Genomic DNA, 11,870 nt, shown 5'->3' with positions numbered 1-11,870 from the left:
GTCGTCACGATATATGATGTTGGGCATATAACGTACCATGATGGGCTCGTCACGATATATGGTGCTGGGCACTGAACTCAGTGTGAAGAGGTCGTCACGACATATGGTGCTGGGCATATAACGCAGTATGATGGGGTCGTCACGATATATGATGCTGGACACATAACGTAGTATGATGGGTTCGTCACGATATATGATGCTGGACACATAACGTAGTATGATGGGGTCGTCACGATATATGATGCTGGGCATATAACGTACCATGATGGGCTCGTCACGATATATGATGCTGGGCATATAACGTACCATGATGGGCTCGTCACGATATATGGTGCTGGGCATATAACGTAGTACGATGGGGTCGTCACGATATATGATGCTGGGCACATAACGTAGTATGATGGGGTCGTCACGATATATGGTGCTGGGCACTTAACTCAGTGTGAAGAGGTCAGGATATATGGTACTGGACACTTCACGTACTATGATGGGCACGTCACGGTATATAGTACTGGGCACATACCATAGTATGATGGGCTCGTCACGATATATGGTACTAGGCACTTCACGAAGTACAATGGCTCGTCAGGTTACAAAGGTTTACGCTAAATTGTATGACGTGGGGCACGTCACGTTCTTCACGTTCTGTGATGACGGCCTCATTACGTACTTAACAGTTTTTGATTATGGGCATTTTATACTACTACTACTAATGATAATAATAATAACAATAATATCAACCACAATAATAATAATCTACATTCGCATTGCACCTTTTCTCTTTAAAAGCTCGGGGCGCTTTACATGAAACAAAACAGTTACAAATTACATAAACCAATTATAACCACTCACTCACCCCTCTCCCCTCTCTCATTCCTCATACATACAAAGTTGAGAGACATGATGCGGTGTTGGAAAAGTAGGAAACTAAGAGTGCGTACAGACAGATTCCGAAAAGATGTGTTAGTGAAGAGTGAAAGGCTGAGGCGGACAGACGGGTATGGTGTTGAAGATTATTCCAGATATGAGGAGCAGCAAAAAAGAAAGAGTGTTCACTATATGTTCTTTGTTGACAGAAGGAATTTTCAGAAGGTAACAGTCAGAGGAAGAGCGGAGAAATCTTGAGGGAGTGTGAGCAATGATGAGGTCAGAAAGTTGTTGGTCCAGTGGACTGGAAAGCAGAAAAGCAGAGACATGCAACTCTTTAATTCTCGCCTCTGCGGGGAGCCAGTGCAGAGTACGGAGGTGAAGAAAAAGGTGATCAGTACGTGGGAATCTGAGTCAGATGGGCAGCATTGTTTCGAGATTTATTAATTCGCTAAAGAAGATTCTGAGGACAAGCTGTGAGAAGAGAATTACAGTAATCCATTTGTGAAAGCACAAAAGCAGAAATACGAGTTTATGTAGTTTCAACAGAAAGGTACCGACGAACAGAGTTAATGCGTCGAAGTTCACAACTGACTATGCTTATCGGATTGACGACCTGAGCGTGCATACTGTGGTTTGAGTGAAGAGTCAAGGAAGGGCACAGTATGTTCAATGATAATGGGCACAGTATGTTCAATGATAATGTTGACGGTATGTTCAATGATAATGGGCACATCAAGTTTTGTGGCAGTGGCAAATCACCTTCGACGATGACGTTCTCTGTGACGACAGGCACTTACTTTCAATACCGATAGGCACCTCATGTTCTGTGGCGATGAGACACCATGTTTGATGTCGATGGACACATGTTACCTTCTAAGGTGAATGACACTCTACGACGATACAGACACGACAAACGAATGTCGTTAGCATTTCGGGTTCTGAGTGGAAACAAAGCCACGATTAGTGGTGACCTGGGCCATGTATAATGGCGACAAACACGTCACGTCCTGTGATGAGAAAGTCACGTCTGTTGTAATGAACAGTCACGTCTATGAACAGGTTATACTTCATGGCAAAAAGCAACAAAACTTTTTCCACAATGTCATGTGCTGATGAAGTCACGTCTGTGGTTATAAACAGACCACGTTTCATGGGGGGGAAAATCCACAACCTATGTGGTGGTATCCGGAGACGCTGTTTTCCATACTGTACAGAATTGTATGCAGATAGTGTTTTATGACAAAGAACAGGTCACCTTCTGTAGACTTGTCCCACCTCAAGCGAAGGACACACTGAGTTGGAGAACAGGCATGCCAGGTTTATTTCGCCAACAGCGGCGCGTCAACGTGAACAGTTACAGGCATGGCGGGTGATATTCACCACTGCTTCACGCTCCACATGACGGGCCCAACAGGGTCTCCGGCAGCGGTGATGGTCCAGCCCTGCCCACGTCCTCGGAACTTAGGACTGGCGCTTCGCGGAGCTGAGTCATGCTGAGCTTCTCAAGTTAATAATTATTGGAGGTGAATTCATTCAGCCCGCAATATATACTGGCCACGAACACCTCTGAGAACAGTCAGCTCACGCCTGTCAAACAGTGCAACACTTGTTCAGGAACAGAATGGTACAACAACACGCTGTCGGATTGTTCAGTCAACCTTCTTGTCAGTGTGGCGGATTACAGCACAGAGACGCACAGTACAGCAAACAGCAATACGTTGTACGACCAGACAATCATGTCACCTGGCAAACATCAGGACACACCTTTCGGTTCTCCGCTCATGTACAACGATGGGGTTTGACAGAGTTCACGGCAAAAAAGTCATTTTTGTCAGACAGTCACTGACTACGAAGACTACTGAGAGCTGCTGGCAGGAGGCACACTGTGGGATAGAAGGGCGCAGAACCAGGCTGAGATAAGTCGAACATCCGGCAGAACGCTGAGCAGACGCTTGATTCGAGCACTGGAACTCTGGTCTGTGGCTGCAATACAGAAATATACACCTAATAGTTTACGTTGTTTTGTTACTGGGTAAAGAACACAAAATGAGTTACTAACAGCTGCTGTTTACTTAGTACAGAAAAGCAATACGGGAGATGGGAAGACGATCATCATGTACTGTATAGGATTAATTATACGAAGGTCTGCAAGCAAGCATTGTATGCACATACACTCAGTCACATTAAATCACACCCTTTCCCATGGGTGAATGCACAAAAATAACTGGCACTCCTTTTATCAGCACGTCCAGAGAGAGAGAGAGAGAGAGAATGAATCTGTCATCACATCTGTAAAAAAACCCATTAAATGTGTAAATAATACAGCTACTGTTGATGTTGCTGCTGCTACTACTACTACCACTAATAATGCTGCCGTCACTACTATCACCCTTAGTACTACTGCTACTACCACTATCACTACAGCTATAACTTCAAACAGTTCTATCACACACACACACACACACACACACCCTTGTACAGGTGCACATACGAGCGTTGCGAGAGAAACAAGAGTCAAAGACAGAGGGACAAGAACAACAAAGATGATGAGAGGCCAGACAAAGAAGGCTGGGAGCCAACAGCTCACCAGAAACACAGGTCTCCAAGCTTTCCAGGATTTTGCCACGGACCCCTTGTATGGATTCTGTGTCCTTCAGTCCACATGTGTCTGCAGAAACCACATTATACAATAAAGTGTGTGTGTGTGTGTGTGTGTGTGTGTGTGTGTGTGTGTGTGTGTGTGTGTGTGTGTGTGTAGTAGTAGTAGTAGTAGTAGTAGTAGTAGTAGCAGTAGCAGTAGTAGTCGTCTTCAATTTAAGGTCTTTCCACTGAAAGTGATGTGATATTAGACAAAAAAAAGGACGGGGAAGAGGGGGAGAAGAGTGTGTGTGGCATAGTGCATGCGTGCGTGCGTGCGTGTGTGTGTGTGTGTGTGTGTGAGAGAGAGAGAGAGACAGAGAGAGAGAGAGAAATGTGTATGTTTGTATAACAGAGAGAGAGAGAGGGGGGGAGGGGATAGATAGCGAGAGAGAGAGAGAGAGAGCAAGAGAGAGAGAGATAATGAATGAATGAATGAACGTTTCATACATTTGGCCATGGGCACATCTACATACAATGGGAGTATGGGAAAGGGTCTGCATGCAATCAGTGACAGGTATTCAACGAGACAGAGTCACACATGGGAGATGTTGTGTGTTTGTGTGCTTGCTACGGATCTGGAAAAGAGAGAAAGACAGAGAGAAAGTGCAGCTGTGTTGACATGTGGCTGTGGGGGCGAGGTGCAGGTATGTAGGCCTACGAAGTGCGAAGATCTAATCATGTGCGTGACGCACCAATACACATCTACGCCCACACACGTTACCAGTATCGCGGAAATCAAGGAAAACACAACATATCGCGGAAATCAATATATATGTGTGTGTGTGCGTGTGTGTGTGTGTGTGTGTGTGTGTGTGTGTGTGTGTGTGTGTGTGTGTGTGGTGTGTGTGTGTTTCCCTCACTCTCCCGTTCTCTTACCACTCTGTCATCTCCCGCCCACACACGAATGCGCGCACATGTAAGCACACACTCTCTCACACACGCACATACACACACACACACATTCAAAGAGAGACAGACAAACAGACACAAAGCCAAACAGAAACACACGCACACACACACACACACTCTCTCTCTCTCTCTCACTTCTCTCTCTCTCACACACACACACATATACACCCTCTCTCTACCACACACACACACACACACACACACACACACATTCACACACAATTCCTCTCTCTATCACACACACACACACACACACACACACACACACACACACACACACCTCTATCAATCTCTATCTCTCAAAATAGAACTGTCCCCTCCTCAACACCTCAAACACAGGCTTACAACCATCCACGTGTAATACAGACAGCTAACAAGCTACTAACCAGTGCTGCAGACACTCAGCGCACATAGCACGGCCGTCTCCATAGAATCCATGGCTAAGGCGTGCACACTGGCCGCCACGGCCAGGAGCTGAACCTTGAAGCAGAACAGGGGCGACGTGGGCCCCACGGTCCAGTTGAGCACCTCACGGAAGCGTCGGCCCTCGGGGTCGAACGCCTGAGAGCTGAGCAGAATGAGCGCTGAGCTGAAGCCGAAGCGCTGGCTCAGGAGGTTGGAGTCGTCCGGGAGTATGTTGCTCGATCCTGGGCAAAGCAGGAGGACTTGATGAAGAAAAATGAAAGGTTATGGGGTTCCTTACGACCATCGCGGTAGTGAATTCACATCCACTGTGTCATGGGCTCGGCATAGGAAGGCGGGGCCCAGTCCTCCTTTTCCGCCGTTTTAATCTTCCCCAACCGAAGTCAGGATACCCATTAACATCTGGGCGGAGTGAGGAAAATCTGAGTAAAACGCCTTTCCCAAGGACACAACACCAATCCGAAACGGGGGCCTCCAACCCTGATCACTGGTGGACCTGTCCCAAAGCCTAACCGATTTTTCCATGGCGCCCCCAACTGGTGATATTGCTGGAGAAAAGGTTGTATTGTTCTATCTCTGTCTGCCAGTCCAAAGATACATCTGGCTGCTTGTTTGTCTGTCTCTCTCCAGCTGATCTGTTGTCGGTCAATCCGTTTATCTATCTACGTGTCTTATCTACCTTGCTTACCTGTCCGTCTGTCTCTCAATGATTATAATCTATGTTTCTGTGTATCTCCGCGCGCACGAGTGTGCGTGCACACAATCAATATTGCTGAATCTGTGTGTCTTTGAGCAAGTGTACGTGTGTATATGCGTGCGTGTAGTGTGAGTGTGTGTGTGTGAGAGTGTGTGTGTGTGTCGGAGAAAGAGTGGGAGAGAAAGAGAGAAAGAAAGAAAGAGTGTGTGCGTGTGTGTGTGTGTGTGTGTGTGTGTGAGAGAGAGAGATAGAGAGAGAGAAAGTGTCTGTGTGTGAGAGAGACACAGAGAGAGAGAGAGAGTAGTGGTGGGGTGGGGGAGAGGTGAGTCTGTGTGGAGGGGTGGTGGTGCGAGTGCGTGCTTTCACTGGTGTGAATGTTTGTTCGAGCGCGTACGTATGTATGAATGTGTTTCTGTGAGCTAAAATACCAAACATGATTCGTTCATGTGTGGCGGAGGTGGAAGCGCTTGTGTTGGTGTGTGTGTGTGTGTGTGTGTGTGTGTGTGTGTGTGTGTGTGTAAGAGGTTGTCTTCAGAAAATTAAACATGACGTTTCACAAGAATGCATTGGTCATTTTTCCAAAGTCTTGCGTGTATCCCACTCACCCGGAATGGCCGATAGGAAACGTCGGGTCATCGCTGCGATGACAGTGCTCTGCTGGTTCAGCCTCTGCAGCAGTTCTGACAAACTTGTAGTCTGGAAAAAAAGTGTATATTGTTAAGAATTCATTCTCTCTCTCTGGTGCACAAAGGAGAACATTTAGAAGACTGAAAGAACACACACACACACACACACACACACACACACACAATGGGGGGACGGGGGGGGTAGTCCTGACCTGGTCTTTCTTGTCCGCCTCCGCTCCCATCTCCTTGTGCAGCTGACAGAGGTTGTCCCGGAACTGGCAGAAGGCGGCGGCCACTGAGGTCAGGAACTGCTGCTGCTGCCCTTGACCCCTCACCACCTCCGCCTGGCGGGAGGACGGCGGACACCAGCCGTGCCAGTAACGGTGCCACCGCTTCAGGCACACCCCTTGCCACTCAGGTACCCCCTGTCCGTTCTCTCCCGGGTGGCAGACTGGGCACCGCTGCGACTGGCAGCCATCGCTGGCCACGTCGGCCACCGGGTCCTCCCCACAGGCGTTCTTGTCGCACGTGTTTTCCAAAGTCAGGAAATGGCGGTTCACTTCCTCCACAGCACGCGGGTCACACGTGAAGGCGGCGCGCTGACTGGGCGAGTCCGTGGCCGAGACACGCGCCGAGGATGTTCCTTCGCACGTGGTGGGACAAGAGAGGAGGCTGGCGGCCGGCGGTGCTTCCGCGGCTACTGGGGAGGAGAGACTGGACGCTGGGTTTGCTGCCGACATTCCGCCGACAACGTTCAGCCTGTTCAGTGTGGTGGGGGGCCACTGGATAGAAGTCTGACCCAAGGAAAAGTGCTTTTGCGGTGAACCTGGCTTGCACGAGTTCATAAAGCTCGACTTGCCGGACTGTGATGAGGTCACGTTCGTGGTCACGGTGCTTCCGTTGGGAGCGCTACTTTCCGGTGCTCGTTGGATTGGAAAGGCGTGGCTGTTGACATGAGTGCTGCTGGTGATAACGGCATCAGTGCCGTTTCCTAACGCTGTCGTCATCGCTGACAGGTTCGCCCGGGAGTTGAGATCGTCGTTACGCACAGGCGGGCAGTCGGGCAGGAAAGGCGAAACAGTGGCCAGAGGGTCAACACTGCTGCTGCTGCTGACACTGTCCGTGACGCCACTGCTGAAGGCAGCGCGGTTTCCATATCCCTTGACAACAACGGACTGCTGGCACACGCTACTTCTGCCAGGATTTTGTGATTGTCTGGTGAACTGTTTGGTAATATGAGCGGGAAAGAAGACCGACTGCTCGTTATGGAACTGCCTGGGTATACCTGTGCCAGATTGCTTTGCTCCTTGCTTCAGCATGGCAGGATAGTGGTTGGTGCCGTACTGAAAGCCCTGCCAGTTTGGGGACAGGAAGGGGAGCTGAGGGACTCTGGACACGCCAGCAGGTGTGTGATTTGTTGAGTTAAATTCTCTGTTAGAAAGATGTAGCGAATTGTGGCTGAAGCTTCTGGACAATCGCATTCCTGTCGATCCTTTGTATCGCTGCATGGGTAAGGGGCTGATGGACGAGAACAGATGAGAACCAGACTGTCTGCTGGATGGCACAGACCAGTGTATATCAGCAAACCCTTCAGACCTGTAATTCGCGGGAACTGGGCTGATCCACGGAGCTGTTACTTCATTGGCCGTTCCAGTGCGGTGACTGATCCTTTGAACTTTGGTGTTGGGGACATACTCCAGTTGTGAGTCTGACTGTCTTCGACGACTGTCTTGTCTCAACTGGGGCAGGGTGCCAAAACTAATGCCCTGATTGTGCAGCACTGTGGAAGCATCTGCGTGGCGTGGGTCCTGTTTGCCGCCGCTTGTGGGATATGCTTCTGAGCGATTTCTGGCATTTTGAACAATATTACTAGATGCTGAAGCTCTCTCTCTCAAACTTTCCAGAACGCTAAGTTCATCTGTAACGTTTTCTTCTATATGCTTCTCAATGAGCGTTTGATCCGGATAAGACACGCCACAGTCGTTCAAGCAGTGTGCCAGTGAAGATCCTGGGTGAGATTCCAGAATGTCACACCTGCCATGTGGACAGAAAGGCAGATTTGCTGGCAGCGCTCGGTGTCTACGAACGACAGGTATCTGCCCAGCTTGTGGGACGCACTGCTGTCTGGATAAAGACCGAATATGCGGCGGGGCAAAGGCATGGGTGGGATAGGCACGCTCCATGGGGGCCAGGTCTCTCTGTCTGCCCAAGGTGTCAGGCCGCTCATGTCCAACAGACAGTTGCGGGTGTGAGGACATGAGGAGCTGCTGGTCCGTGAAGGCAGAGGGCAGATGGTGCATCTGGGAACGGTAGTCCGACAAACAGCAGGGAGAGTCACAGTCCGAGATGGGAGAGGAGCAGCTGCAGGAGTTGCAGCAGCAGGGCGGTGAGTGGGGACAGTCATCCTCGGCAATGTCCAAGAAGGGGGAAGAAAACGCACAGCACTCGCTGTGCCCAGTATCGGCGTAATCCGTACAGTGCCCTGAATTGCTGGAGGGCATGGCCTCTTCCTCTACTCTCCAGCTGCCTACCTCGGGCTGGCTGGATTGCTGTGGCAGGCGACTGCTGACGGGGAGCTGGTTCAGCGGAAAACCAGAGGAGGGTAGCAGCGGCGGGTCAGGACAGGCTTGCGGCAGACAGGTGTCTCCTGACAGCGGGGAGAAAGGAACGGGTCTACCCATGCTGCTGACGTCACTGGTGGCGCTTCTGATGGACGACCCACGCTCCAGAGGGGAGGAGGAGGAGGAGGAGGGAGATGAAGACAAAGCCACGGTGACCGGCGTTCGCTCCACGCTGGCGGCGGTGGGTGATGACGAACACACAATAGGTTCGCTCTTCACGCTCTGGTCCAGCCCCATGCTGACCGCCTCCAGGAACTCATCCGCTATACAGCTGGAGTCGTACATGGCCTCCAGGCTGAACTTGGTCCCCAGAGCCCCGTCCGCTTCGAGACTGGCCGAGTCCTCTTCCAGGTCCTCAACTCCACCCACTGTCCCCTCGCCCAGCAAGGCGCTGTCGCTGCAGTACTCCATGGCCTCCCGGCTCACCGCTGCTCCTGATAGCTTCGTAGAACGCCAGGACGAGGAGTCTTTCTTTCTTGGTCTGCCCATCTTGATAGCTGCAGAAATAGTATACAATAGCAAGTGTTATACAGTAAGTATAAGTATTAATAGTAAGTAATAGTAAGATCCTATGATCTGACACTGGTTGAAAGTCTCCACACTAATAATACTAACTTGAATGATAAAAAAAAAAGTGAGAACGTGTATGTCAGATGGTGTATCTTGTGAAACATCACTGGCTAACGTCTTCACATTGATATTAAAGAAACAGTTATTGACCTGCATATGTCGGTGCCTGAAGGCCACAACATCTATCTTCACACACATAATCATGTTCTGCATATCACAACATTGTTCCTTTGAAGAAATGAAATCAAGCATCTAGCATCGATATCCTTTTCATCAATAAAGGTGAGACCAGTCTTGAAAAAAAAGAAAAAGAAAAAAAGGCGAAAACGTGCAACAAAAGGTTTTTGAAAAGAACAGCAACAAAACCAACGAACAAAGAAAACAAAGCACTGCAACAACAAACAACTACGGCAACAAGAACATAAAGAACACCATCAACACCCTATCCTCAACAAACACACCTTCTCGAGACATGCCCACGTCCATGCATTTCTGGTAGCGACAGTAGCGGCAGTTATTGCGCATGCGTGGGTTGATGGTGCACTTTCTGTTGGCCTTACAGACGTACGCCGGGTATTCTTTCAGACCTCGGCGAAAGAATTTCTGCAAACACAGCATCCTTGTCATGACAGAGCTGGTTGATTCATAGGGAAGAGACAGACAGACAGACAGACAAACATGAAGACAAACAGGCAGATATGCAGACAGACATACAGGCAGACATAAAGACAGACAGAAATGATATTCAGACAGACATGCAGATAGACATACTGACAGATAGACAGGCAGGCAGGCACACACACTCACACACACACACACATAGATGACGAAGACGAAGATGACGATGAAAACGAAAAAGATGAAGACGAATATGAATCAGGCGACAACGACTACCATGACGAAGAAGAACAAGAAGAAGAAGAGAACAACAACAACAACAACAATTAGAAAGAGAGAGAGAAAAAAAAAAACACACACACACACACGAAGAACAAGAAAGGGAAAAGGAAGAAGAAGCAGAGAAAAAAAAAGATGATGATGATGATGATAATGATAATGATGTAGTAGCAGCAACAGCAGAACCGACCTTGCATCCTTCGCAGGTGGTGACGCCGAAGTGCACGCCGTTGGCGATGTCATTGCACACCTTGCACAGCACCTGTCCTTCCTCAGGTACCACCGCCTCTGGTTTCTCTGTCACCGCAATCGTATACTTTTATGTATTTATTTATTTATTCATTCTTTTTTTTTTTTAACCAAGACTGCATGAATCGCTTTAAACACGTGGTGAAACACCTGTACACACATACAAGCACTCATCTTCACTACTGTGTACGTAGACACGCACGCACGCACACACACACACACACACACACACACGCACACGCACACACATGCACGCACATAAATGCACAAACGATATTAGGCATGGTCTAATCTCCCAACCTGTCCTTGCTTATCTACAACCATTACAAACAGTGCACACAAATATATGATGGAAGAAGAAGAAAAAAAAATAAAACAAAACAAAATAAATCTTCGTGTAGAATGATAAAGAATTACATGCATCACGGAGAAGAGAGAGAGAGAGAGAGAGAGAGAGAGAGAGAGAGAGAGATTTCAATTTAACGATTTGCCCCATACGAGATACAGAATGGGAGAGGGGAGAGAGAGAGACAGACACAGACACATACAGACAGACGAAGAGACAGAAATCAACAGAGACGAACAGAGACAGACTGAAAGATGTTGAAACAAAGGCAGAGACCGCCTCAGAGACAGGCAGGCAGACACAGTCACACTCACCTTTTCGGTACATGCCAGCGGCCAGACATCTCTGAAAACGACAGTACTGACACCGTATGCGGCTCGACTTGATGACGTCACACTTACCGCCGCAGTCCGCCGAAAAAGCTGGTTCTCCCCCTTTGGTGCAGCGAATGAAGAAACTCTGAAACCAGCCAGGACGTTAACATTAATTTGACTCACTCGTAAGCACGCGCGCGCATACACACACACGTGCACGCACGCACGCACACACACACACACACACACACACACACACACACACACACCAGCACACTAGCACACGTGCCACAGTAAGATTTTCGCCCAGCTCTTTCGATGCAGGGTCGATTTTGATGGTGTGCTTTCGACAAAACACTAATACAGTAATACATGGTATGTTCTGTGTGCATAGTAGAGTAATATATTTATCTATCTATTATTTATTCATTTATTTATATGTCTATTTATCTATAATTATTTATTTGTTGCGCCACCCCACCCCCCTCACCAACACATGCAATGAACTTCATGCGTCTCGCACATAATTATGCACACACACACGCTCACTGCATACGTATGTGCTATCATGCGCTTTCTTCATCTTGTCCGATTTCATCTCTCTCTTTTTTTTTTCTTTTTCTTTTCTTTTCTTTTTTTCTTCATTTTTTTCTCCATCTTGCCATTCTCTTTTGTGATAATAAAAAACCAAAACAAAACCAAACAAAA

General features: G+C 48.4%; 1 protein-coding gene across 1 annotated transcript in view; it reads right to left on the bottom strand.

Moving 5' to 3' along the window:
• Positions 1–225: 225 nt before the first annotated feature.
• LOC143281294 (uncharacterized) overlaps positions 226–11,870 on the bottom strand; it is a 43,053-nt gene continuing 31,408 nt past the window's right edge. Inside the window, exons 3-10 of the mRNA XM_076586447.1 lie at positions 11,163–11,307; positions 10,444–10,550; positions 9,818–9,959; positions 6,378–9,283; positions 6,145–6,235; positions 4,806–5,066; positions 3,458–3,538; positions 226–2,853 (exon numbers count right to left, since the gene is read on the bottom strand). Of these exons, the coding sequence (XP_076442562.1) occupies positions 2,726–2,853; positions 3,458–3,538; positions 4,806–5,066; positions 6,145–6,235; positions 6,378–9,283; positions 9,818–9,959; positions 10,444–10,550; positions 11,163–11,307 (3,861 nt within the window). The 3' untranslated portion in view covers positions 226–2,725. The remainder of the gene's footprint in view (positions 2,854–3,457; positions 3,539–4,805; positions 5,067–6,144; positions 6,236–6,377; positions 9,284–9,817; positions 9,960–10,443; positions 10,551–11,162; positions 11,308–11,870) is intronic.

This window comes from Babylonia areolata, chromosome 4 (genome assembly GCF_041734735.1).
Source record: "Babylonia areolata isolate BAREFJ2019XMU chromosome 4, ASM4173473v1, whole genome shotgun sequence".
Taxonomy (NCBI): domain Eukaryota; kingdom Metazoa; phylum Mollusca; class Gastropoda; order Neogastropoda; family Buccinidae; genus Babylonia; species Babylonia areolata.
Note: the sequence above shows the minus strand (reverse complement) of the source record. Positions and strands in the feature narration are given on the sequence as shown.